Source organism: Trichechus manatus, unplaced genomic scaffold (genome assembly GCF_000243295.1).
Source record: "Trichechus manatus latirostris isolate Lorelei unplaced genomic scaffold, TriManLat1.0 scaffold00015, whole genome shotgun sequence".
In the NCBI taxonomy this organism is placed as follows: Eukaryota; Metazoa; Chordata; class Mammalia; order Sirenia; family Trichechidae; genus Trichechus; species Trichechus manatus.
The window spans coordinates 3,289,608-3,317,581 of NW_004443951.1; the positions used below are offsets into that span (position 1 = coordinate 3,289,608).

The 27,974-nt window shown below is 39.7% G+C and overlaps 1 protein-coding gene across 2 annotated transcripts in view; it reads right to left on the reverse strand.

Annotated features, from left to right (window-relative positions):
* Positions 1–1,814: 1,814 nt before the first annotated feature.
* ZFYVE9 (zinc finger FYVE-type containing 9) overlaps positions 1,815–27,974 on the reverse strand; it is a 266,966-nt gene continuing 240,806 nt past the window's right edge. For both annotated transcript variants that reach the window (XM_004371733.1, XM_004371732.1), the window contains 6 exons: positions 15,873–16,023; positions 13,274–13,354; positions 10,771–10,933; positions 7,265–7,370; positions 4,146–4,322; positions 1,815–2,422 (listed from right to left, as the gene is read on the reverse strand). In XM_004371733.1, the coding sequence (XP_004371790.1) occupies positions 2,261–2,422; positions 4,146–4,322; positions 7,265–7,370; positions 10,771–10,933; positions 13,274–13,354; positions 15,873–16,023 (840 nt within the window). In that variant the 3' untranslated portion in view covers positions 1,815–2,260. The remainder of the gene's footprint in view (positions 2,423–4,145; positions 4,323–7,264; positions 7,371–10,770; positions 10,934–13,273; positions 13,355–15,872; positions 16,024–27,974) is intronic.

The window sequence follows — 27,974 nt, forward strand, 5'->3', positions numbered from 1 at the left end:
CCACTGAGAAAATAATTCATCAGTCCATAATGAAAACTAAATGAATAAATAAATAGGGGAAGAAGAAGGGCTTTTGCTTAAAGTAGATCAAGTGCCAGCTGTGAAGTGTGGAAGGAGTGATGAAACTGGAAAGCCACCATTTGCAATCATCATAGTAAAAGATTAGGTAAGAAACATCAGTGGATGCTCCATCTAAGGGGAAATTTTGATAAGCACAACTACATGGTCTGAAGGTGTCTCCTCACATACTGCTTATTAGTTGCGGGGGGGGGGGAATACAGTGGAGAAATCAGGCAACATCTTGACCAGATCAAAATTTACCATCATCAATGAAGGCAGGGTCAGATCAGTATCAAGTGACCCCTCAAAAGGACACGACATCACATAGGTAGGGGTCTGGCCAGGAATGCACAGTGAACATGCTAATCATGAGGAATGTAAGCCCTGGTGGCGCAGTGGTGAAAGCACTTGGCTGCTAACTGAAAGGTTGGCGGTTTGAACCCACCAGCTGCTTCCCAGGAAAAAAGATGTGGCAGTCTGCTTCATTACAGCTTTGGAGACCCTATGGGGCAGTTCCACTGGGTCACATGGGGTTGCTATGAGTCAGAATTGATGGCACACAACAACATCGATCATGAGGAAACATCAAACTCAAAATGAGGTCTTTTCTACTAAAACAGATTGGGGGCTCTGTTCAAAGTATCAGTGACATAAAAGAGAAAATCGATGAAAACCTTTCAGATTAAAGGAGACTAAAGTGTCATGATGGCTACATGCCACGTCTGATCCTACACTGGAAGCTTTACTGGAGGGGAAAAAAATGCCCTGAAGGACATTATTGGATCAATTGACAAAACTGGAAGACATATGCTAGGTTAAAGTATATCAATGTTAAATTTACTGAAGTTGATAACTGTCCTGTGGTTATATAAGCCCAAGCCGAGTCCACTGCCACTGAATCAATTCCGACTCATAGCAACCCTACAGGACAGTGTAAAACTGCCCCATAGCGTTTCCAAGGCTGTAAATCTTTAAAGCAGCAGACTGCCACATCTTTCTCCCGTGGAGCAGCTGGTGGGTTCAGACAACTGACCTTTCGGTTAGTTGCTGAGCAGTTAACCACTGCACCACCAGGGTTCCTTGGTTATAAAAGAGAATATCCTTATTAGGAAATAAGCATTAAACTAGTTAGGGGTAAAGGGCTATGATGTATGCAACTTACTCTTAAATGCCTCATAACGTTGTATAGAGAAGGAGAGCGAACACTGATCAAGCAAACGGGGCAGAATGTTTTATATATTAACAACAGGTGAAACTGGGTAAGTCGTGTATGAGTGGTCTTTGTACTTGCAACTTACTTGGAAGTTTTAATTATTTCCTGATAAAATGCTTAAAAAGTATGCCTCTAGTATAACTAGAAAGGTCTTAGGTGTATTCTGTCAGCTTTCACAGAAAGGCCCAGTTCGACATCAGCCAGTCCCTGGAGCAAATCTCTAGTGATCCTGAAATCCCTCTGCTATCCAAGTGAACTCATTTATAGTGAGTTTTCCTTCCTTGGTCAAACCCGTTGCCTTCGAGTTGATTTGGACTCACAGCAGCCCTATAGGACAGAGTAGAACTGCCCCATAGGGTTTCCGAGGCTGTAATCTTTACGTAAGCAGACTGCCACATCTTTCCCCTGCAGAGTGGCTGGTGGGTTTGAACTGCCGACCTTTCAGTTCGCAGTTGAGTGCTTGCTTCAACCAATAATCTGGTAAAAACAAAAGTGAAAGTGTGACTTCTACTTAATGAACAGCTGTGATGTAACTGGGAGATCAGTGTGGGATTCTTTTTCTATCAGTTCTAGACAAAGAGTGCAAGACTGATGCTTCATTTTTTATTTCCCCTCTGCCCTCCCATCCCACCGTCGGTGATGGCTGTACTCATCAGAGCATTTCTGAGCACGTGACCATAGGTTAAGTCTTTAAACAGGAGCGGAATTCTTGTCTACACAGTAACAGAAGGGGATTAGCTGCAAAGATAGCGTAACTGTTGTGCAGTAATAGAAGCTACCCAGATCCTTTTGGTGGACAATGCATAGACGACTTAAAATTATGGAACATCTGTCCCCCACTTTCCCATCCCCCTAAACCCCCACTCCCACCCACCACCCATTAATAGTGTTAACAAAAGCTTAATCTTCCAGTTTTAAAGTGCAAATGATTTGGGCATGACTGCTGTTGCAACAGGTCTGAACAGAAAAAGATAAAGTCCTCTCTGTCTATGCGATGTTTTCCAGAATATAAAAGATGAGTTCCATGACGACAGGGCCCTCGCTGAGCTGGCAGGCCCCTCCATGGATCACCGGCACCAGGGCGCTGTCTAGATCGTTCATGTACTGCGAGGGAAGGGGCTGTCCATTGCTGCCTGCTTGATAGCCAACCTACACCACAGAGAGAAGGGGATGGCAGGTTACTGGGCAGAGAAGATTTCTCCAGAGGGCTGAGGGCCAAGGAGGCTGAGCAGAAAGATGTCCTGCAAGGCTATGAGCTAGAAACATGGCAGTGAATGCAGGTTCCTCCCTTTCCTGCACTGTCACTCATCCTCTCATTTATTTATCCTGACCCTGCCACTTGGTTGCGGTGAGACCTTGGGCAAGTCACTTAACCTGTTAAGGTCTTAGTTTCCGAGAGGAGTGCGTAGAGGATAGAGTGTCAGAAGCAGCAAACGAATGTTCTTCCATCCATCTATGTCTGACCATCTACAAACAACACGGGGATTCAGAGATGAGTAACACACGCCCCCTGCCCACAAGGGGCTCACATATTTAGTACAAAAATGCTTGTTCTTTATTTATTTTATGTAAACTAATTCTCTCTCCAGCCAGATTATCAGTACCATTCAAGAAAGGAACAAGACACTTCATTTGTATTACCCTGATGTGCTTAGTACAGCACTGGGCAAGACTGTAAGTAGAAAATAAATACTTGATGATTGATGATTAGTCAGGAAACAGCCAAACACATAACCTTTCACCATTTTCCCTGATGATGGCAGGACTGCGCTCAGGAACCAGTTTCTCCCTGTAAGCCCTCAGGCTAGGAGCAGCTTGGACAGGATTACAAGTGATCAAGCTGGGAGTCCATGCCCATTTTCTAAACGACTCAAAGCTAAAGGGCTGAGGGGAGAAGAGGCGTTTAGCAATTAGTAAGCATCAAAAATGGACCCTGGGACATGCCACCAAAGGAAGAAAAAAACCATTGCCATTGAGTCGATTCCAACTCATAGCTACCCTGTAGGACAGAGCAGAATTGCCTTATAGTGTTTCCAAGGCTGTAATCTTTATGCAAGCAGACTGCCACGTCTTTCTCCCACGGAGCAGCTGGTGGGTTTGAACCACCGACCTTTCAGTCAGCAGCCAGGCGTTTAACCACTGTGCCACCAGGGCTCCTGGAGCATGCCACAGGCATCCGAAATCCAAAAGAAATATATAGACATTAGCATGGTAGATCACAGGAGACACTGGAACAAGAAATTAGAAGAGGGGGGATGTAAGACTGGATCATTACTACAAAGAGCAGGCCAAACGCTCTACCTTTTTGGGAGGGAACAAGCAGGGAAGCCTGGCAGTAGGAAACCCGAGCTGACAGGAAAATTAACGGGGAAACAGCTCACGTCCTATTTACTAGCATGAAAATGTGGAAGAAGAAAAACCTTATTTAGGAGTGGGCAGCTGCAGAGATGTCACCAGAAGCCTGCTCTAGTCAGATTAAGAAAACTACAGGATAATGGACAGCTTGGGACCTGTCCTCTGAGGGTGTTCAGAATGATTCCTGATTGGTGGGACTGAAGAATTTCAAACGGTGACATAGATGCCATTCACACAGGGGTGGCAGGTCCTTACACTCCTCCTTACCCCACACTAAGAAGAAAACCAACTCTTTGGAAGACATTCAGGTGAGGAAGTCAAGGTTCAAACGGATCAGAGAGAGTCTGACAAGGAGCACAGCAGGGTAGATTACGATTGGAGGGAAGGCCAGAATGCGCCATCTGGTCAGGCCAGGTCAGGAAAAGTTAGCTCCCTGGGTAGATGCAGGAAAACTCATGTCTTAAAATAGAGACACTGCCCAAGACCAGCTTCAAAAGCTACCTAAAACCCTTCTTACCTGATCTGCATCAAGTGTCACACGCAGTCCCAGCTTAGTCATTCCATCTTCCTTCAGAAGCTTCAGGTGGGGGCAGAGAGCAAGGCAAAAAGCCTTGGCAACATGCTCGGTCAATCTGCTATGATCTGCAGGATCACTTAGGCAATTGTGCTGGTCATCGTTTTCTAGAAAAAACACCTGTTCCCCAAATAAAACAGACTTTTAATCTTGTGCTCAGGAGATTCTGGAACAAGTGGATTATTTTGCTGTATATGAGCACCATGATTCCCTGAGATGTGTTTAAAAATAGGACATCAAAAAGTCCTCAGACCAAGGACAGTAGGGCGCTAATGTCTTACATCTAAGAAAAAATCTCTGTGCCTCAGTCTCTGCATCTACAAATTGTGGTAGTTACCTGCCAAACTCCCTGAAAGCCTTGGCCATGGTCATAATGGCACCTTCTACCCAGAGAACCAGAAAAGGCCTACGTATTGCACTGTGTACCTCTAAAAGGCAGTCTCTCTATGTGCACAATTTTCTTAAGGAAGGATCTTAGAATCTAAGGGAAAGGCCTTTATAGATTATGTGATCCAACACCATCTTCCAGATTACTCGTAGAAGGGAACTGACTTGCTAAAGTGCACAGAACTATTTAGAGGCAGAGCCAAGCCCAGAATCCCAGTCTTCTGCCTCTATCACAGACAGAGCTTTTCCCACCGCATGGCCTGACTCCTGCAGAGGCCAGGACTGTGTTAGTTTCTTAGTACAGAGTTGAGCACTGCACTGTGTACGGGCAGAAGCACAGCCAACTAGGAAGTGAGAGACTTCAGTCCTTGTCACACAGAGCAGGGGTCGTGAGCAGATCCTTTGACTTTTCAATGCCCAGTTTGCCTCTGTGAAATGGAAAACACCTGTCCTCCCTGGTTATTGTAAAGAGTAAACAATGTAAAAGCAAAATATAAAAGACAGATACACAAATACACAGTGCTTATAAATACCAACCCCTAGCTTACTGTTCAAAAAGGGGTAAGTCTGAACCCCTGTGCCTGGATGCAATGGTGAGAGTGGCAGCAGGAAACGATGAAAAGAGCTCCGGCAGGAGTCAGGAGAGCCAGCCTGGCCCCTGCTCTGCTAGTAACCAGCGCTGGGCAAGTCACAGCCGTGGGACCTCTCTGAGCTTGTTCGCTCATTTGCATAATGGGATGGGTAGCCTGCCTACCTCACTGAGCTACTGTGGAGCAAAAATGAGGGAACGGAGGTCGAACTTCTTTGTAAGCTATAGAGTTTTACATGTTCCAGACTCTGTGCACTACTTGAAATGTGTCAAAGGGACAATCATTACAAAGTAAGCAGTTAAAATCATTCAGTTGCAAATGAAAACAAGCCTGGTATGAAGGATGGATGAATCACTTGGAACAACTGAACTGGAGAACCAGGCTCTACCTCCTCTGTGCTATCAGGGACCAGCTGTGTCAACTGAGGTAAGTCACTTAACCTCTCTTGGCCTCAGTTTCCTTGTGAATAAAATGGAAAAGCTAAAAGTCACAGAATTTAAAAAAAAAAAAAAGGCTCAAAGCTGAAAGGCATCCTAGAGATCCTTTTCAACCCTTTATTATTTTTAATTGTGCTTTAAGTGAAAGTTTACAGTTCAAGTCAGTTTCTCATACAAAAATTTATACACACATTGCTATGTGACCCTAGCTGCACTCCCTGTACTGTGACAGCACACTCCTCCTTTCCACCTCGGATTTCCTGTGTCCATTCAACCAGCTCCTTACCCGCTCTGCCTTCTCATCTCACCTCCAGACAGGAGCTGCCCATTTAGTCTCACATATCTACTTGAGCTAAGAAGCACACTCTTCACGAGTACCATTTCATGTCCCACAGTCCAGTCTCATCTTTGTCTGAAGAGTTGGCTTCGGGAATGGTTTCAGTTCTGGGCTAACGGAGAGTCCGGGGGCCATGTCTTCCAGGGTCCCTCCAGTCTCAGTCAGACCATTAAGTCTAGTCTCTAGTCTTTTTACAAGAATTTAAGTTCTGCACCCCATTTTTCTCCTGCTCCATCAGAGACTGTCTGTTGTCTTCCCTGTCAGGGCGATCATTGGTGGTAGCCAGGCATTATCTAGTTCTTCTGGTCTCAGGCTGATGGAGTCTCTGGTTTATGTGGCCCTTTCTGTCTCTTGGGCTAGTATTTTCCTTGTGTCTTTGGTGTTCTTCATTCTCCTTTGCTCCAGGTGGGTTGGGACAAATTGATACATCTTACTTAGATGGCCATTCGCTAGCTTTAAGACCCCAGACACCACTCACCAAAGTAGGATACAGAACATTTTCTTAATAAACCATGTTATGCCAATTGACGTAGATGTCCCCTGAAAGCATGGTCCCCAGACCCCCTGCTACTCTGTCCCTCAAAGTGTTTGTCAACCTTTTATTTTACAGATGAGGATAAATGAGGTTCAAAATAAATGACCTAAGATCTACCTGTGAATATATATGACTTCTAGCTATGAGCCAATCTTAAAGAATAAGCTTTGTTATCTGGATAATATATACACACAAACAGGGTCTCTACCTGGCTCCTCCCATTCCCAGGTGACCCCCTAATATAGCTTCCCATTTTTTGTTGTAAATGGCTTTCAAGTTAAGGAGCAACCTAATATAATGGAAAAGAGCTTAGGAGTTGTTCAGATCTGGGTTTGAATCAGAAGTCAGCCATTACTTACTTGCTTTGTAACCTTAGACAAGTTACTTAGTCTCTCAGCTTTAGTTTTCTTATTGGTAAAATAAGTCTTTTTAAAGACCAAGTTATCTCAGACAGTTCTACAGCAAAACTGACCAGGCTTTCTGCGGGACACGGTGAAGATGGTACGCACCATTCAAGGATGCATCCTTCTTAACATTCCAATGCAAACAGAGCTCTAAAAGCTAGTCCATAGAAATGTGGACACATTAGATTGCTACAGGCTGCACCTGGTGGCATTGTGTCCCTGGGAGCTACGACAGACCCAAAAGAGTTGGAGAATAGAAGGTAAACAGAGAGATTTATTCTTATCCTCCCAGAATCTGCCCAGGATATAGCTCTTGGCCTTGCAAAAAGTTGTGCCCAAGTGGGTCAAGGATGCCAGATTTCATTTCCTTACCTCTGTCCACCTGATGACTTTTCCATTTGCTTTATACTCTGACCCATGGAATATCTTCACACTTGTTATAGACTCCATGGACTTCCCATCAATAGGACTTATGACACTAAAATAGAGGCAGAAGAAGGAGACAGAAGCAGCTCTTAAAGTCAGAGGAGCCAATTCCCCTATTGAGTCTTGCTGCAAATGCCAGGTCTGACTAATTACATGGGGTGTCTTGCTAAACACATCTGGGCAACACATCATGGGAAGAAGCAGCCACTATACAGAAATGCACATGAAACATGGAAATATCATGGAAAGGGCCTATATACTGAAATAATTCAAAGAACACACATACCAAAAAAAAAAAAAAAAAGTCATTTTTTTCCAGGAGCTGGTTCTCTTATTGTAAGGAAACTGTTCATTGAAACCTGCTCCTCCCCCAGCATTCCTTACTTCAGTGAATGCACAGCCGCCCACCAGTCTTGCTCTCCCATCCGCTCTGTTGCAGCACTTAGCTCCTGGCTCTCTACAACACTGATCACATTATACTTTTCATATGTTTGCATAAATGCCTGACAAATGAACTTCTGAAGGGCAGGGAATATGACAAATTTACCCAGTACTGACGCATTTTGCTTGGCTCTTGGGCATTAAATAAATGTAGATTAAAAGAATATTTGAGCAAGTTTGTAAATTATGACAGAGCTGGTATAAACTGGGAGCCCTGGTGGCTCAGTGGTTAAGAGCTTGGCTGCTAACCAAAAGGTCAGCCATTTGAATCCACCAGCTGTTCCTTGGAAATCCTATGAGTTGGAATCGACTCGATGGCAACGGGTTTGGTTTTTGGTCTTGCTTTGGTGTAAACTGATGAACATGTATCCATATATCTATCATAACAAATTCCCCTCACTGCTAAATTATCAATCCTAGATACTGAATAGAAAGGCCACTTTTTAAGTTATTTCTCCCTGAAATAACTGCAAATATGAATACATGGAGATACAGATACTCATTCTGATGAGAATTCAAAATGATTGGCACAAAGATTCTAGACTCTTCCCAACAGCTTTCAGAACTGTTTGTTTTTGATTCTCTATGAATTAAAGATCAAACTGAACTTAAACTTCAATATCAGGCATTCACTTCATTCGTTCAAAATAAAACGATTTCAACAATGTAGGCTGCATTCATAACTCATGAGACAATATCAAAAAAGGGCACCCTTTAAAGGAGAAAGCCCAAACACTCAGGGACAAGCTGGAAAACGTTCAAGTTATACACTGTAAACTAAACTCCTGAGTTGGAGGGTCTTCCCTGGCTAGTTATGTCCTGTTTTCTAAGATGCTGCCACGGGCACTTGCTTTAGGAAAGGGCAATCTGTTTGTTGTCAGTTACCGATACACTATGGCATCCAATTTTTAGATTATACATTTTTTGGTCCTAACAACCATGTCCGTTTCCAATCAACAAAGTCATTCTGAAATTAAATTTTCCAATGAAGAACAGGAGGGTAAAGCATTATTTGTAAAACAGGTAAATACACCCATTGATTTGAATGTGCTTCTTTTTTTGTTCAATAGTAAGTTTTTAAATCTCTTTTTAAAAAATCTGGTATGTCATGCTCTAAATGCCCTCTGTCTGCCTTTGCTCCTGCTATTCCCTCTGACTGGAATGCCCTCTCTGCCACAGCTGCATGGCAGATCTTACCAGATTCAGCTCAAGCATCAGTCATTTCCATGTGAAGTCCTTCTCGAATATTCCTACCACCGCTACCAAGCTTCCTCATCACTGTATCCTGTCTCATTACCTATCAGCATCTTCTATACCTCGGTGTACTTAATTTAACTTTCTTGAAACTAGACTGATCCATTTATCAGAAGGGACCATGAGGAATTCATCTTTGTATTTCTAGAGCCCCGTACATAGTAAAGGAGCCCTGGTGGTGCAGTGGTTAAGGGCTCAGTTGCTAACCAAAAGGTTGGCTGTTTGAATCCACCAGCCGCTCCTTGGAAACCCTATGGGGCAGTTCCACTCTGTCTTACAGGGTTGTTATGAGTTGGAATCTACTGGATGGCAACGGATTTGGTTTTTCGCATACACAGTAGAATTACTGCTGGATGGATGGATAAATGAATGGGAGAAAGATTAATACAATGAAGTATAGTATATTCCTTCAATTAATATTTTTAAAGCACCTACTAGGTGCCAAATACTATTCTAGGTGCTGGTGATTCACAAGTAAATACACCAGACAAAAATCCCTTCGCTCATGGAACTTACATTCCAGGGACAATATAATAAAATAAACAAGGAAAAATATATTGTATATTAGAGAAGTACTAAGTTACATTGATAAATATAATTCAAAGACGGTAAATAGAAGTACTGAGGGGAGAGGAAGAAGATGTGTATGAGAGGATTATAATTTAGATAGGTTGACCAGGGAAGGCCTTACTGAGAAAGTGACATTTGGGAAAAGACCTGAAGGTTGTGAGACAGTGACTCATTCAGCTACTTAGGGGAAGAGTATAAGCTGAGAGAACAGTGAATGCAAAGGCTCTGGAGCAGAAGTGTACTCGATGTGTCCAAGCAAGAAAGCCAGCACTGCTTTCCAGAGGTAATATGGTAGGAGGAGGGATGAGCAGATTGCAAAAAGACTTAGAGATCATGAAAGACTTTGGTTTTTACCTTAAATGATATTGGAAGCCATTGGTGGGGTTTTGAGCAGAAAAGTGACATTACTCTGGCTGTTGTACTGGAAATAGACTAGGGTGAGGGGAGGGAGCCAAGATTAGGAATAAGGAAACCAATTAGAAGGCTACTGCAATAATCCAGCCCAAACGATGGTGCTTGAATTAGGATGGTGGCAGTAGAGGTAGTGAGTGGTAGGATTCTAGATATATTCTGAAGTATAGCAAACAGGATTTACTGTTGGATAAGATGTGGAATGTGAGAGAAAGAAAAGTGTCAAAGATGGCTCCAAGGTTTTCGCTTGAACCATGAGAAAAAAGTTGTCGTGTACTGGGAAAGAGTACAGGATTTAAAGTCCAAGGAGGTAGCTTTGAGTCCTAACCCTGTCATTTCCTAGCTTTGTGGATCTGACAAGTTATTTAGCCTCTTGGTGCTTGTTTACTCATCTGTAGAATGGGAATAACAATGCCTGCCTGAAAGGGCTGTTATATCCAATGAAACAATATTAGCAAAAGTGCTTTGTAAAACCATAAAAGGCTTAAGTATTACTATTATCTCAATAATTGTTAAGTCTTTAATTATAATTAGAGAGAATGCTGTTTCATCAAACCCCCTTCCATCTTCTCATGAAAAATATGCATAAAAACTACATCAGAAATTAAGCTAAGAAACCAGAATTTTAAATACATAATGTTATGCATACAAAGCAGTCCCTTCTCTTAGGCAGGGCTTTCAGTAAAGCTATAAAATGCCAGGGTAGGCAGCAGACACAACCCAGAGACCAGCCCGAGGGAACTAAATGCCAAAGGGGGTTAGCGTGCTGCACTTACCCCTTGTTGACATTCTTGTCGTCATCTACCCACTGGATGTGGATGTGCTCCTGGGGATCCTCCGCATCTGCCTTCCCACAGGTGATGGTGAAGTCCTTCATCTCTCGCAGGGCCTGCCTCAAGGAATCCATGTTCTCGGCAGTGATCTGGACCATAACGCCATCTGAGAATCAGCACCGAGATAACATAGATGGAAACAACGCAAAGCCAGGGAGAGGGACAGATGAAACATAGTACCTGGCACCTAGCAAATCCCTCTGAAATTAAATGTAAAACTTCCCTCTGCTCTCTAAAGCCAGCAGATACAAAAAGGCTTTGTTGTTTGAGTCAAACCTGTTACTGAAAGTACTGTAAGGAACAAACGCCAAGATGGGTTCTGCTTAGAACACTTACCTGTGAAATTCACTCCAGATATAACTAAGAGTCTCTCCTGAGACTACTCAAAAGGGAAAACTTACACATGGTCCACATGGTCATATCCCTCTCTTTTGGACTCAGAGCATTTTGTTCCTATTTCTCCTCTTGTGTGTATCATGCTCTGACCACACTTATTTGCTCACATTGCTGTCTCTCTTACTACTTGCTATGATTGCCTGACATAAGAGTGCATGCTCAATAAATGTTTCTTAAATCAGTCATGGGATAAACTACAGTAGTGGGTTTGGGAGTAAATCCATTTATTGGCTAGAAATAAGGCAAACCTACCACATCTGTTTCATATGGGCTACCACATAACCAGCAGATGGTAACTATTTTTCAGTTGCTAGCTACCTGTGTCAAACACAAACATTGAAACTGAGAGTGAAAGCTGTCACACGCTGAGCAATTATCCCGTTTCACTGACAAGACGTTTTGTCAGCTGAAATGATTTCCAACACAGCCTCAATAAGAATTTCATGAATAGACAGCCAGTGGCTCTGCTGGCACACACAGTCAAAAGAAGACCTAAGAAATTCACAGCCCAGAGACATAAACATAAAACTTTTAAACACACTGCTTTTCATTTGTAAGGACCTGTGTCAGTTCACTCAATCATTTCAACAACATTTAGGCTGTTTTTAATCACCTTGTAAAAATACACTTTCAACTGTACTCAATGTGTTCATACAGGCATTAATTGGTTGCTTTAGACCAACCAACCATCCAACTCCTAGATTTCTCTTCTTAAAGATTTATTAGCCTGTTTCTGCTTTGTAGTCAGAGTTGTGAAATTTAGTTGTAAAAAAGTACTTTGCTCTTTACTGTTTTATTAAGTTTACCAATAAAGCAGATCAAAGCTAATATCTATAAATGTACATAAAATTATCTATGCATTTCAATCAACACACCAGAATCCAGGCCTCAGAAAGGAATACTTTTAGACAGGGCCTTGAAGGAAGCTATTCTGGAAATGAAAACCTGTCATCATGTGTGGCAGACTGTGTTTTCCAAAGATGGCCAGAGTATCTCCCATTTCACATGCTTTTCTACAATGTTACCTTCCTATTCCCCTATCAAGAAGTGGAATCTAATTCCCTTCCTCTTGAATCTGGGCAGGCTTATGACTACTTTGACCACTAGAGTACAGTAGATATGACACTGTGTGATTTCCAGGCTAGGTCATAAAAGGCAATGCAAATGCAGCTTCTTCCTAGCTGCTGGAACACTTGTGCTTGGAGCCCTGAGCCCCAGGTAAGAATTCGGATTATTATAAGGCTGCCATGCCATCCTACAGAGTCCACGTGTTAAGTGCTAGTCATTACTCCTAGTATTTAAATCATCCAGGCTAACCAACAGACATGTGCATGACAAACTTTCAGGTGATTCTAGCTCCCAGTTATCAAATAACCCTCAGCCTTCAAGTCTTCCCAGCTGAGGTCCCAGACATCATGGAGCAGGGTCAAGCCATCCCTGCATTGCCCTGTCCAGATTCCTGACCCAGAGAGTCTATGAGCGTGCTAAAACACTTGTTTTAAGTCATTAAGTTTTGGGGTAATTTGTTATGCAACAAGAGTAACCAGATTTTAATACAGTACAGAATAACTAAAAAAACAAAACAGTGCACTCACTAGCGTTTTATTTAATTAACTTTTGTCAGGGTATGTGTCATGTCTAATTATAGCAAACCAGCAGCAAGTATATCCCATTCAGTACCCCATGTGATAAGCACAGCATTCTTGTGGGTAGGAGGGAGTGAACTACATCTACAAATTTACAGATTTGTGCCCAGTGGTGTATTTGAACTCAGACTATGTTCACTTACGTACCTTATCCCAGAGCTCTGAAAGGCTACCTCTTAAGTTTTATCTCACTATCCCATAACATCTCTACCACTTAATACCTTCTTTGGAGACCTAAGCACCCTCATGGCAGTTTTAATTTACTGAACAGTGAGATGCTACTGAATAAATAATAGAAGTCAGATGTCTAAAGCCTAAGTTAAAGCTTCCCTTATGTCCCTTGCTTTTCACCTACATAATTAGGACTAAACTAATATACACGCTGTAAGCAACTCATTCTTTACCTTCCACAATACTGGACTTGGCAAGGTATCCTGAAGAGGGTTTCAGAGCGCCACTGAACACAAAGAAACTGGCCCCGGTCACTAAAATAGCAACAGAAACAGTTTAGTGAAGACAGACATGTCCCAACTGCCCTCTCCGTGCCCTCACCCCATGAGATGGATGGATCTGAAACAAAAATGACATATTCAGTAGTTAGGGATTCCAACCACCATAATACAGAGAACAAAAATATCAATTCTATACGCAGCAATATAAAATAAAAAGTAATTCTGATGTTTATCATAGCTTTGGGAACGAGGTTTTAAGATACACTCCCCTATTTTTTCTCTTCCTCTAATTAAGAATCAAAGAATCTTAGAAGGAAAGAAATCTTAGTAGTCATCGAATCCAGGGGTTGACAAACTACAGCCTGCGTAGCCCATAGCCTGTTTTTGTAAACAAAATTTTACTGGAACACAGCCATGCCCATTTATTTACATATTATCTATGGCAGTTTTCCTACTACAGACCACAGTGATCCTAAAGCCTAAAACATTTATTATCTGGCCCTTCACAGAAAGCCTGCCAACCCCTGATCTAATCCATTGGCTTCCGGATTTTCTGGATCATATATATATATATATTAGATTACTGATCTTTGTTTTTTCATTGTGCATTAGGTAAAAGTTTACAGAGCAAATTAGTTTCTCATTCAATCATTTGTACATAAAGACATTGGTTTCATTCCCCACAATGTGTCAGCACTCTCCCCATTTCCTTTCATCCTAATTTTCCACCCCTTCCTGCCTTCTCATCTTTTATTTTGGGCAAATATTGCCCTTTTGATCTATTATGATTGATTGTTTTAAGGAGCATATTCTTCTTGGGTGTTATTGTTTATTTCATGGGCCTGTCTATGGTTCGGCTGAAAGGTGGTCTCTAGGAATGGCTTCAATTCCAGTTCAGAAGGGTGTCTTAGGGCCATAGTCTTGGGGGTTCCTCTAGTCTCTGTCAGACCAGTAAATCTGGTCTTTTTTGTGAATTTGATTTTTTTGTTCTACAATTTTTCTCCTGCTCTGTCTGGAACCCTCTCTTGTGATCCCAGTCAGAACAGATCAAATACATTTTGAAGATAAGAGATATGGTTGCCAACTATTATCACTATCTCTTCATAAAAGAAAGGATATTTAATTACATTTAGCTTTATGAAAACTTCACTACACTGTCCTTATTTTCCTGAATTTCCACATCTTAAACTGACTGAGCTAATCCAACTTCCTACCCATCTTCCCTAAAATATCTCTTATATCCAACCTTTCTCAAAATGCCCAAAATGGAATAAGGCAGTCCATTCTAGTAGAGTGTGCTCTCAAATTCAGCCAAAGTCTGGCTCCCTGGAGCTTTCATCCATTGTTTATGGCTTTTTGTAGCTACAGAGAATACACTGAATCTTAATTCCACATAATAGATAATTTTAAAAAATAGAGATAGCTATCGTCTTTGTCTTCCAATCTATACTTTCCTAGTTTAAACATTTATAAAAAGTCTTCCTATGGCCTAGTTTCCATACTTCTCACAGGCCCTGAATCATCCTCTGGAGACCCTCCTATTTTATCAATATACTTACATTAATGATACCCAGAACTTACTCCAATATTCTAGATATGATTTGGCTAAAAGGAGCATTGTAGATACATCACCTATTTTACTTTGAAATATTTCTTTTATGTTTCACCAAACAACTGATATGGAAAACAGAGGCAGCATGCCTACTAGCAAAGTGTTTGACAAAGCATACTAAATAAAGCTAGTTCTAGAAGATACTCTGAGAAAAAAAAAGATTCATGGTGAAATAAATTTGGGAAGGGCTGAGCACTATCATCCTCTTGGATATGTATCACAATATATATGCTTGTTAAAGGCTCTGAAAAGTCCTGTAAAAATGACAATAAACCTGTTTAATTGTTTAACCCAGGGTTTCTCAAATCTAATTTATTAAGCAAGGTTTTTATTTATTTGAACTTTTTAATTTTATATATATATATATATATATAGATATATATATGCACACATATAACTTGAGAAAACATTTTGGGAAATGCCACTTAGAGAAGTGCTTCTCAAACTCTAATGTGCATTTGAATCACCTGGTAGGGAAGTTGTTAAAATGCAAATTGTGATTTAGCAGACCTGGTGTATAAATTCTTCATTCCTAGCAATCTCCTAAGTGATGAGACCACATTCTGAATAGCACTTAACCCACAGGCCTTCCTTCAGACTCCAGTCAATCTATTAGTGAACACTCTTTGGTATGGTCATTCGATAAGCTCCAATTCTACCTAAGCCTAGTAGCCTACCTTCAAATACCAATGCTGATGCTATCAATATGCTGAGGCAGTATTTTCAAAACGTGCCCCTCAGTAACAACAGAGGTACCATATGCAACTCTGAGTCTGGCTACTTGGGGTGTCAATATAATCCTGGATCCTATGCCTGGACAGGTTAATTAACTTCTCTGTGGTCACCTATCTAGAACGTGGTAGTTATGGAGCTGAAATATCCGACTCTCCAAGTCCAGTATGACCTTCCATTATCATCTCAAACAGCTCAAGTGCTCACCCTTTCTAGGCTGATTGTGAATACTGATGGCCTGGGTCTGATAGTTCCCATCATCGTTCTGCACACACACGAGATGGGAGTCTGCCTTCTCATTGAAGCAGGCACCTCCTGCCAGGACATGTTCATTGGATTTGTTCATGGCTTTCATCATCTGTAATCAAAGAAAATCGTTAACCTTATTCTGCCAAGAACAGGTATTCTGTCTGACATGGTGCAACTCCTTCACCTTCTCAAAGACAAAATTAACAAAATAATATTACTTATTAAAGTGGCAAAGGGGATACCAAATAATGAAAACAGAGAAACAAGTCAGTCACCATTAGTAAGAAAAAAGAAAAAAAAAACATTTACCAAAATTCCCTGTACAGTTTATAGGTGATTTGTGTTATAACCTAAGTACTGAACACATTCTGTATTCACTTTTTATCTTCTTATTGCTGCACTGGACTCAAGCAACCAAAATTACAGTATTTTCTCCTATCCACTGGATTCTCTAGGGATATATACACAAATTTTAAGTTCAAAAGAAATGTCCCATATTTAAGTGCATCTGCCTTCTTTTTCCACGTACATACGAAAGAGCAAGGGCTCTCCTCTAGAAATATATGAACTACATTGTTTCTTAGTTTTACTGACTTATGTTTGATATATTCAATAAAATCAATTACTAATATTTTGTTTTGTTCTTATCAAAAGATTTAAGATGACAATTCTGGACCTAACCAGAAAAAAACTCACAGGAATCTAAATTTATATTATCTTGATACAAAATTCTGATCTCTGGCTGAAACAGGCATATGATAATTTTTTCCCATTTTTCTCTTTATGCCATCCCATTTGTCCAACTTTCTGTTCCAATCCTTTTAAATGGCTTCAATCCTTTGAAAATCTAATCCAGAATTATTTTATTTTGTTTTACTTTCTTCTTCCTCCTACATTATAAACTAGAGTACCACAGTGTGAAAAATACCAGGCAAATTTCTTGACACCTTTTATAATTCCTGCATCAATAAACTTTTAAAGTATCATGTCCTGGCTTTATCCTGCATCAATAAGCTTTTAAAGTATCATCTCCTGGCTTTACTTTATGATTCTTGCTAAGTAAACATTTTAATAGATTACTATATCACCACAGGCACCCAAACAATAATTAGATACTCCTCTAACACTGAGTTTATCAACCTCACTAACTGAAACCACTTCCATCAGGGTTTTCCAAAGGTTACTTTTAAGTAAGTCTTCTGCAAACAGGATGAGTCAGCTAGAAGATTCCTGCTTAGCAAAGTCAACTGATAGACTAATTTAGGTTCTCATTTGCAATTTATATTTGTATCACATGAAAAGAACTGAGATGATCACATGTAGCAATTTTAAAGAACATTATATCCATCATTTCTTCTAAATCAGCAGGTTAAAGTGGTTTCTAATTCTGCCTACACTAAAAGGGTTAAGAAAACATTTTCAATTCACACATTCTGAATAAACTAGCTGACCCCTAAGGAAATTATCTCCCTGGATGTCAATTTCAAGCCCAGTAAGATAAACTTCATATTCCTTTAGTGATGAATGAATGGATTTTTCTTTCTCTTAAAACAATCTGCATTTACATCAAGAGGAGGATTTCTCAGATATTCAAAGGATCTTATTGACCATAAAATAAACTTACACTTATTATATGATAAATACTCAACACTCCATTTTAGTTGTGCTATTTCTCTCCTATCAACTCAACTTCTATAATGTCTTTTACATCCACCCCTACCTTCACCATAGTTCAAGGCCTACTTACCTCTTATCTGGATACAATGCCCTTCTACCTGGTTCTCCTATAGTCAGTGTCATCTGCTCCAATTCGTTCCACACGCTTTTTCCACACTTATCAAAGCACCACACTGACCCAGTTACAGCTTCTCCACCTTGGCCTTCACTCAAAATCACAAGCTTCCTATGCTCTAGTCCCAAACCAGCTTTTCTGTCTTGCTTCTCTTCCTGATGCCCTCACATTTCCTATCTTTGAGTCTTTGCACATGTTATTTTTTAGCCTCCATTTTCTTCTCCCATATCCAAGCACGTGAAAAAGCTAGCCCCTAAATCAAGGCTTAGCAAAAATACCAATTCCTGCATGTAACCTCCTTTAACCCCCAGACACCAGTATGACAAACCACCCCACCCCCCACCCCTTGAACTGCCAAAACACATTCTTTGTATTTCTTACACGGCATCATCTACATTGAGCTTTGGATTGTGATTAATAGCAGGGACTCTGGGGCCAGACTCCTGTGTTTGCATCCTGGCTTTGCTACTAACTAGCAGTGTACCCCTGGGCAAGTTACTTGACTTCTCCATGTGTCCCAGTTTCCTCCTCTGCCAAATGGGATAATAAAAATAACTATTTCTTAGAATTATGAGGATTAAACAAGTTAATATTTATAAAGCACTTAGAACAGTACCAGGCACATAATAAGCACTGACTGTTAAATAAAATTTGTATGCTTCTCTTCTCCGCCCTGCCAACCGAATCTTAAAGCAACCTTAACATCAGCAGCAAATCAGTCAATAAACTGGGTACCTCTTACGAGATGATGGGACTCAGACCCTTCCTTGCTAAGAGCTCACAAATCAGTGAGAACGACATACTGATAAAAGACAAGAAACAACCATTGTGACAACAGTGTGTGTAACAGAGCTAACGTCTATGGAGCGCTAACCATGAGCCAGGCACTGAGCTAAACGCTACATGGGTATTATCTCAAAAGAACCATTTTAAGACATCAAATGAAGCAGTACATGAGCTATATCTATGTTTTTCATCCCTTGAGTCTAACCAGCTACAAAAATTACAACAGCCAATTAAAAGAATATAGGTCTAGGAATGACTGTGCTGGAGGGATGGGTGAGTGAGGAGTTATAATATCTCATCCATCTCTGAATTAACACACCATATCCTTCAATTTCCTCTCTGACATCTAATGTTTTAAAAAAAATCAGTTTATTTAACCTTTTTATTTGAAGTGGAAAGAACTTATGGAGAAGTCTAAGGGCTTGAGGAACAGGTAAAATTTATATGATGTGTTAGGCTTAGCACAGGGCTTTGCTCATGGAAAGCACTCAATAAACATTTGCTAAATATATTAATTAGTAAACTGTGTGAGTAGAGATGGATTTGGACGGTTTGTCTTCTTCCTAGAGTTAGACTGAAAGTAAATGTTGTAAAGCACGATTTTTTACAAAGTGCTTGGTTCATCTGTAATTGCAGTGTCACACAGATTAGTTATCTAATAAAATTAAGTTTTAATGATTCAATTCTATCAACATTTATCAAGCAATTAACGGGCTTTCAGTAGGAAGAACTACTGCAGAGGTGTGGAAATCTATGAAAATGATCCACTGTACTAGGGATATCGTGAAGAATGAAAGATATACTCACTGCCCGAAGGGGTTTGCAATCAGAGTAGAAGGGATTCATACATGTTATATGAATAAGTACAGTGGGGGAAACAGAGAATATGAAGACTGCTCCTGTCTGAAGGAGGAAGAATTCTAGGAAGGTCCCTAAAGGCTGCGTCATTTGAATTGGCTTTGCAATCAGGTAAGGAGAAAGAACATTATGAATAAAGGGCACAGCATGAGCAAAGGCACAGAAATAGAATTTTGAAATAAAACAGAGAGGAAAAAGCGTAGAACAAGTGAAAGAATATACTTTCCTGGAGATTTTTAGGAAAGATATAAATACATATACCTCAGATTAGGTGGAACTAACTAGCGTCTAGAGGCTACAACGTACCTTCCAGTTCTATGGGTCTATGTATCTGAGCCTTCATTCATTCATTTAGCAGACATTTGCTGAGCATCTAGTATGTGCCAAGCACTGTTTTAAATGGTGATTGGTTTATTTAGTAGTGAACAAAACTAACCCCTGCCTCATGGAGCTTATATTCTTGTGTGTGTAAGGAAAGGAGACAATAAACAAAAGAAATACATAAAATATGAGATAATAAATGCTACAGAGAAAAATAAAGCATGGAAGGGGGACTGGGAATACTGGCAGGTACAATTTTAAATAGGACAGCCTGGGGAGGGCTTACTGAAAGACGTGAGGGAAAAGCCATGGGAAGAGCTAAGGAAGAGCCTTACGGGTACTCAGAACAGCTCGTGCAAAAAGGCCCGGAGGTGGTGGCATGGTGGCATGCCTGGCAGGCTCAGGAGACATTAAGGAGGACAGTGAGGTTGCAGCTGAGTGACAGAAGAGTAAGAGGTGTAAAAAATGAGATCTGAGACGTAATGAGTTAAGGGGTACAAACAGAAGAGAGAACTTTAGTTTTTATTCTGATTGGGATGAAAAGCCTTTGGAGGATTTTGAGCAGAGGAGTGACATGACTTGACTGAAGTTTTAACAGGATCACTCAGGCTGCTGTACTGAGAATAGACTGACATGGGCAAGGGTACCAACAGGAAGACAGTTAGGAGGCGACTGCATAAATTCAGGTCAGAGATGATGTTAGTTTAGACCAAGACTGGTCCAAGGACTGAGGAGTGGCTGCATTCTAGATCTGTTTGGAAGGTAAAGCCAACATAATTTCCTGGTGGACTGGACATGAGGTATGAAAAAAGATTTAAAGATGACTCCAAAATTTTGGACCTGGGTAACTAGAAGGATGTCACTGCCATTAACTGATACAGGGAAAACTACAAGAAGGACAGGTTTTGAGGAACGATCAGGAGGTCAGAGCTGGACTTGTTAAGCTTGAGATGCCTATGGAAGTAGAAATGTCAAGTGGTCAGTAAGATACTCAAGAATACAAAACGGGAGAGATTCAGGCTGGAGGCAGACAGGAGAAATCAGTACAGAGATAATATTTAAGTTTGTAAGACTGGATAAGATCACCAAGGAAACAGAGACAAAGAAGACTTGCAAGGACTGAGCCCTAGGGTTTTCTCCAAAATGGATGAGGAATGGAGTCAGAAAGGTTATACAGAGATAGCAGTTAGACTGTGGGAGATGAGGGATGTCCTAGGAGCCCAGGGGTTCTTGTGGTGCTTGATACAAATGAGAGCTGAGGGTCTCAAGACCAAAAATAGCAGCAAGGTTGGGAATACTGGGAGATAAGGAAAGCTAGGGGTTTGGCTAGAAGCACAGAGTCCTGGAGCCACTGTTCACTCCTGTCAATGGGCATGTAGAGACATGGGGAAGGGACAGTCTTATTCTGGGCATGAGAGTAGTGGCATCACTAGGGTTGGTGTCACCCAGTGTGGTAACTCATGGTGTTACCCTCCCCCCCATGCTAACTACCACAATACTGTAGCTAAAATACCAGATTTTGACAAAATCAGCGACTATACAAACACCGGCAGCAATGAAAGCAACAAATGAAACCACATGATTTGACGTGTCATTGTAATTGGGTAATAATGACAGCTCTGACCGGAGCACATTAGAAGGTTCAAAAAGTACATCAGCATAGAGTTTTAGCCTTGTAGGTATACTGATACATGTAAGCTGGGTTTATGAAAAAAAATTTTGTGGTTATAACTAACTACAAGGATATTTTTATAAAAAATAATAAGTTTCTATTAGACTGGACTATAAAACATAAAATAATACTCAGGAAGAGTGTGCCTCTTATTTCAAGCAGATACATGCGACTAAATGGGCGGCTCCTGTCCTGAGGCAGGATGAGAAGGCAGAAAGGGACAGGAGGGGGTTGGATGGACACGGGAAACCTGAGGAGGAAAGGGGAGTGTACTGTCACATTACAGGGATTGCAACTAGTGTCATTTAACAATATGTGTACAAATTTTTATATGAGAAAGTAACCTGAGCTGTAAACTTTCACCTAAAGCACAATTAAAAAAAAAAAAAGCTTGCCAGCGGCCGCCCAAGATACAACAATTGGTCTCTTTTCACCTGGAGCAACAGAGGAAGAAGGAGATTCAGGAATCGGGGAAAGAAGTAGACTGCAGGTCTATTGCCTCTATGAACTACTGTCTCCTTCACCATGAGACCAGAACTAGATGGTGCCTGTCTGCCGTTACTGAACATTTCAATCAGGGACCCAATAGATGGATCTTAATCAAAAGGAGGAAAAATGTGGAAGAGAGCTTCAAGTTCTTATTGGAAACCAGACTTACTGGGTCCACTGCGACTGGGGAAAACCCCTAATCTACTGCCTGTAAACACTTTTAAGTCTTGAACTGAAACAATTCCATGAAGTCGTCATTAAACTAAACAACAATTTAGCTCATTTAATGAACGTTTGCCTTGAGCAGTGGGCTCTTCTGAAGAATTATCTATATGAGATCAAATGGACAACAGTAACTCTAAAACGCAAATGAGAACTTTAAGTGACAGAGAATCTAAGTTAACAGTGGTCAAACAATATGGGCAGAGATAGGGAGAACCGTGACACAATGTAAAGTATGTAACCACTGTCAGTGAACCATACATGTAAAAACTGTTGAATGAGTGTGTGCTTTGTTGTGCATATTTTCATCAAAAATAAAAAATTAATTTAAAAAATAATAAATTTCTGCTGAAACACTGAACAAAAATTTTACAGTCATTTTAGCGTCACCCCCTCTGACAGTGTCACCCAGTGAGGTTCACACCCTCCGCGCACCCCTAGCGATACCACTGTATGAGAGGTCAGCTGGTGGAGGTATAGAGGCCTACGGAGGTATGGTGGGGATACTTTTGAGTTTATACATATGGTTATATAGTCTTCTGCTTTTAACGCTTGGAATAGCTATACCAATAATCAAGGGAATATCACTCCCATCTTCTGCTCTATTCACCAACTCTTCTTATTCCTTTCAAAAGAGGACTGTCAGCTCCTTCTCCCCTAAGAGAAAAGAAATTTATTCCTTGAAGGCCAGGAAATCAAACATTCCTCAAACAGATTTTGGAGCCATCTGTTCTCCTAGTGCTACAATGAACCCTTCAAATTAAGTATTGTAACTTCACACTTCTCTGAAGAATATGTGTAGCTTTTAATTAAAAATAAACTAAAACTCCTATTCTAGAATCTTAGAATGGGAAAGGATCTCAATAGGCCATTCAGCCTGTCTTTCAGCCTAAGGTAAACAAGATGGAAAATTGTAAAAATATGCCATTTCACAGATTCTTGTACTGTATCACAACCAGCATAAACTTTCCTATTCCTATCTCTCAGGTTATGAGCAAAGGGTTAAGAAAACCTTGTTCCTTTTTGCATGACACTTCAACATTAGGCTCACTCTTTTGCTGTATTCCCCCAGTGACCAGATAAAAGTTTGAAAATCTCCTACATTACTATGAAAAAAATTGCTTTTTTTTTTTTTACAGTTATATTGAAAATAATGGGCAAACTGCATGTATTTATAACCTGGTAGCACAGTGGTTAACAGCTCAGGCTGCTAACCAAAAGGTCAGCATTCAAATCTACAAGCTCCTCCTCGGAAACCCTATAGGGCAGTTCTACTCTGTCCTATAGGGTTGCTATGAGTCGGAATTGACTCCACAGCAATGGGTTTGGTTTTTATTTGAATTCTGACATATGTATATACCCATAAAAACAGCACTTGCATTCATCTCCAAAAGTTTCCTTGGGTCCCTTTCTACCCTCATACCCCTTCCCCAAACCCAAGGTTACTACTATCCTTATTTTTATCTTATGTATTCTTTTAGAAGTTTTATAGTTTTAACTCTTTAAGTCTATGAACCATTTTCAGTTAATTTTGCACATGGTATAAGGTAAGAGCAAAGGTTCATTTTTTTTTTTTTTACATTTGACTGTTTAATTACAACAGTACCACTTTTTGTTGAAAAGATTGTCTTTTTCCTATTGAATTGTCGTGGCACCTTTACAGAAAATCAATTGACCATATACGTATATATGTGTGGGTCCATTTCTTGACACTAATCTGTATTCTGTTCCACTGGGTGGGGATATAAATATATATACTGTCTTGATTACTCTACTATTAAAATTAGTCTTAAGATCAGGTAATGTAAGTCCTCAAATTATGTTCTTTTTCAAAGTTATTTTGACTATTCAAGGTTCTTTGCATCTCCATATAAATTTTAGAATTGGTTTCTCAATTTCTACAAAAAAAAAACTTTCTAGTATTTTGATCGGAATTGTGTTGAATCTATAGATCATTTTGGGAAGAACCGACATCTTAATAATATGGAGTCTTCGGATCCATACACACAGTATATCTCTCCATTTATTTGGGTCTTTAACTTCTCTTAGCAATGTTTTGTAGTTCTCAGTGTATAGATATTGCAAATCTTTGGTAAAATTTATCATTAAATGTTATATTTTTATGCTACAGTATTGTTTTTAAATTTCAACTTACTGTTCACTGCTAGTATACAGAAGTACAATTGATTTTTGCAAAATAATCTATATCTTACAACCTTGCTAAATTCACTTATTAATTCTAGTAGTCATTTTGTAGACTCCTTAGGATTTTCTACATAGATTTTCATTGTTGTTTGTCAATAAAGATAATTTTACTATCTTTTTCCATTCTTTGTTCCTCTTGTTCTCTTGCATTAGTACACTGGCTAAAATGTCCATTACAATGTTGAACAGAAGTAAGAATAAACATCCTTTCCTTTTTTCCAATCTTAAGAAAGAAACATGTAGTCTTTCACCATTAAATACATCAAGTGTAGGTTTTTCCTAGATGCTCTTGATCAGGTTGAAGAAGTTACCTTCTATTTTTGGTTTGCCAAGTGAGTGAGTGTGTATGCATGTGATGCATTTTCTGCTTTTATTGAGATGATCCTAAAGTTTTCCTTTTTTATTGTTGTTAATATGGTAAATTATAGATTGATTTTCAATGTTAAATCAACTTTGTGTTCCTGAAGAAAACTCCTCTTAGTCATGATGTCCATTTTTTTATGCATTGCTGAATTGGACTATTAAAAATTTGTTAAATATTTATGTGACTGTGTTCATAAGGGATACTGATCTGTAGTTTTCATTTCTTGTAAAGTCGTCTTCTGATTTATTTTAGTGCCATGCTGGCCTCATACTATGCACTGGGGAATATTCTCTCCTTTTCTGTTTCCTGGAAGTGTTTTTGTAGAATCGGTCTTATTTCTTCCTTCATTGTTTGGTAAAAATCACCAGTGAAGTCATCTGGAGCTGGACTTTTCTTTGTGGGAAGATTTTTTAACAAAAAATTCAATTCTTTTAATAGATATAGGGCTACTCAGGTTACCTATTTCTTCTTAAGGGAGCAATGAAGGAATTTTTCCATTTTGTTTCAGGAGAATACATATTAGCATAAACTTGTTCCTAATATTCCTCTATTGTCCTTTTACTGTCTGTAAGACCTGCAGTGATGTCCTCCTTTCTATCTTACAATGTAATTTGTGTTTTCTTGCTTTTATTTACCTGATCAGTCTGATTAGAGGCTTATCAATTTTACTGATCTTCTTAAAAAAAAAAAAAAAAAAAACCTTTAGTTTTCTTTTCCCTCTCTTGTTTTTGTTTTCTAGTTTATAGATTGCTGGTCTTTATTATTTCTTTCTTCATTTTATATCAAGTTTCATTTGCTCTTCTTTTCCTAATTTCTTAAAGTAGAAGAGTAGGTCATTGATTTGAGATGTCTTTTTTCCCTAATGTAATGGTATAATGCTACACATTTCCCTCTAATCACTGGGTTAGCTACATCTCCTAAATTTTCATATGTTATGTTTTCATTTTCATTCAGTTCAAAATATTTTCTAATTTTCCTTTTGGTTTCTTCTTTGACTCATAGGTTATTGAGAAGTGTATATCTGGGGACTTTCTAGAGCTCTTTCTTTTCTTGATTTTTAGTTTAATGCCATTATGGTCAGAGAACACAACTGCAGAATTTAAACTTTTAAAAAATTTACTGAGACTTTTATTATACCACAGAATGTGGTCTATTTGTTAATGTTTTGTGAGCACTGGAAAAGAACATGCATTCTGCTGCTGCTGAGTGGAATATGCTATAATAAGTCAAATTGATTCACTATATTATTCAAGTTTTCTATACCCTTGCTGCTTTTCTGTCTACCTTTTCTAATAATTATTGAGAAAGAGTTCTTGAAATCTCCAAATATAATTGTAGATTTCTCTATTTCTCCTTGCAGTTCTATCAGTTCTTGCTTCATGAATTTTGAAGCTCTGCTATTAGGTGCATTAGTACTTAAGATTCTTATATCCTTTGGATGAACTGACCCCTTTGTCTGATATTAATTATCTACTCTTTCCTCCTCCATTAACATAAATTCACTGTCCCCCTAAGTTTCCTATCTAAATTTATGAGCTGCTGTCATCAATTTGATTCCATACAGATAGATCTTAGAAGAGCATAATGCTCAAGGCAGACCTTCTTTACTAGTTAAGCTAAACTACTGTTTCATTTCAAGAAGACTTACTGGGGATATTTTTGGTTTAAGGTTTAAAGATTATATCCAGCCTCCACGGCTCCAGCAAATCTGGATTTCAGATTTTGAAATTCTGTTCTGCATTTTCTTCCTTTTAATCAGGATTCTTCTGTAGAATTTTTGATCAAAATACTCAGTAATGGTAGCTGGGCACCATCCAGTTCTTCTGGTCTCATGGCAGACAGTGCAGTTGTTCATGGGGGCAATTAGCCACACATTCCATTTCTTCCTAATGTTCCTGACTCTCCTTCTTCCTGTTACTCCAGTTGTCTAGAGACCCATTTCTGTACCTTGGATGGCCACTTGCAAGGTTTTAAGACCCCTGACACTGTGTCGAACTAGGAGATAGGACAGGAGCACTAAACACAGTATTAGGCCAATTAAGTGAGATATCCCATGAAACCATGACCCTAAATCTCCAAACCAAATCCCATGAGGTGTCTGGTTGTACATAAGCAGCCTCAGCAGCTATTCTTTCTTTCACTGTTGTTGTAGATGTATCTATCACAAATTTTTGCCAATTCAACTTTTTATAGGTGTACAGACTAAGACAGACTAGGAAGAAGAAGACTTGATAGTGTACTTCTGAAAAAAACTGGCCAGTGAAAACCTTATGAATAGGAGTGGAACACTGACATAGTGCCGGAAGATGAGCCCCTCAAGTTGGAAGGCACTCAAAATACAACTGGCGAAGAACTGCCTCCTCAAAGTACAGTTAACCTTAATGACGTGGATGGAGTCAAGCTTTCCGGACCTTCATTTGATGTGGTATGACTCAAATGAGAAAAAGCAGCTGAAAACGTCCATTAGCAACTGGAATGTGGAATGTACAAATTATGAATCCAGGAAAATTGGAAATCATCAAAATTGAAATGGAAAGCATAAACATCGACATCCTAGGCATTAGTGGCTAAAATGGACTAATAACTTCCCATTTTGAATCAGACAATCCTATGGTCTACTACGCCGGGAATGACAAATTGAGGAAGAATGGCATCACGCTCATTGTCAAAAAAAAAACCATTTCAAGATCTATCCTGAACTACATACAACATTGCCAGTGATAGGTTAATATCCATACGCCTACAAGAAAGATCAGTTAATACGACTATTATTCAAATTTACACACCAATCACTAAGGCCAAAGATAAAGAAACCGAAGATTTTTACCAACTTCTGTCATCTGAAATTGATCAAATATGCAATCAAGATGCATTGATAATTACCGGTGATTGGAGTGCAAAAGCTGGAAACAGAAGAAGGATCAGTATTCAGAAAATATGGCCTTGGTGATAAAAACGATGGCGGGGATTGCATGACAGAATTTTGCAAGACCAATGACTTATACATTGCAAATACCTTTTTCAACAACATAGTGACTATACACGTGGACCTCACTGGATAGAAAACACAGGAATTAAATCAACTACAAATGTGGAAAGAGATGATGGAAAGCTCAATATCATCTGTTAGAATAAGGCTAGGGGCCGACTGCAGAACAGACCATCAACTGCTCATATGCAAGTTCAAGTTGAAGCTGAAGAAAATTTAAACAAGTCCACTAGAGCGAGAATACAACCTTGAGAATATCCCACCTGAATTTGGAGCATCTCAAGAATAGATTTGACTCACTGAACAATAATGACTGAAGACCTGACGAGTTGTGGGATGACATCAAGGACATCATACATGAA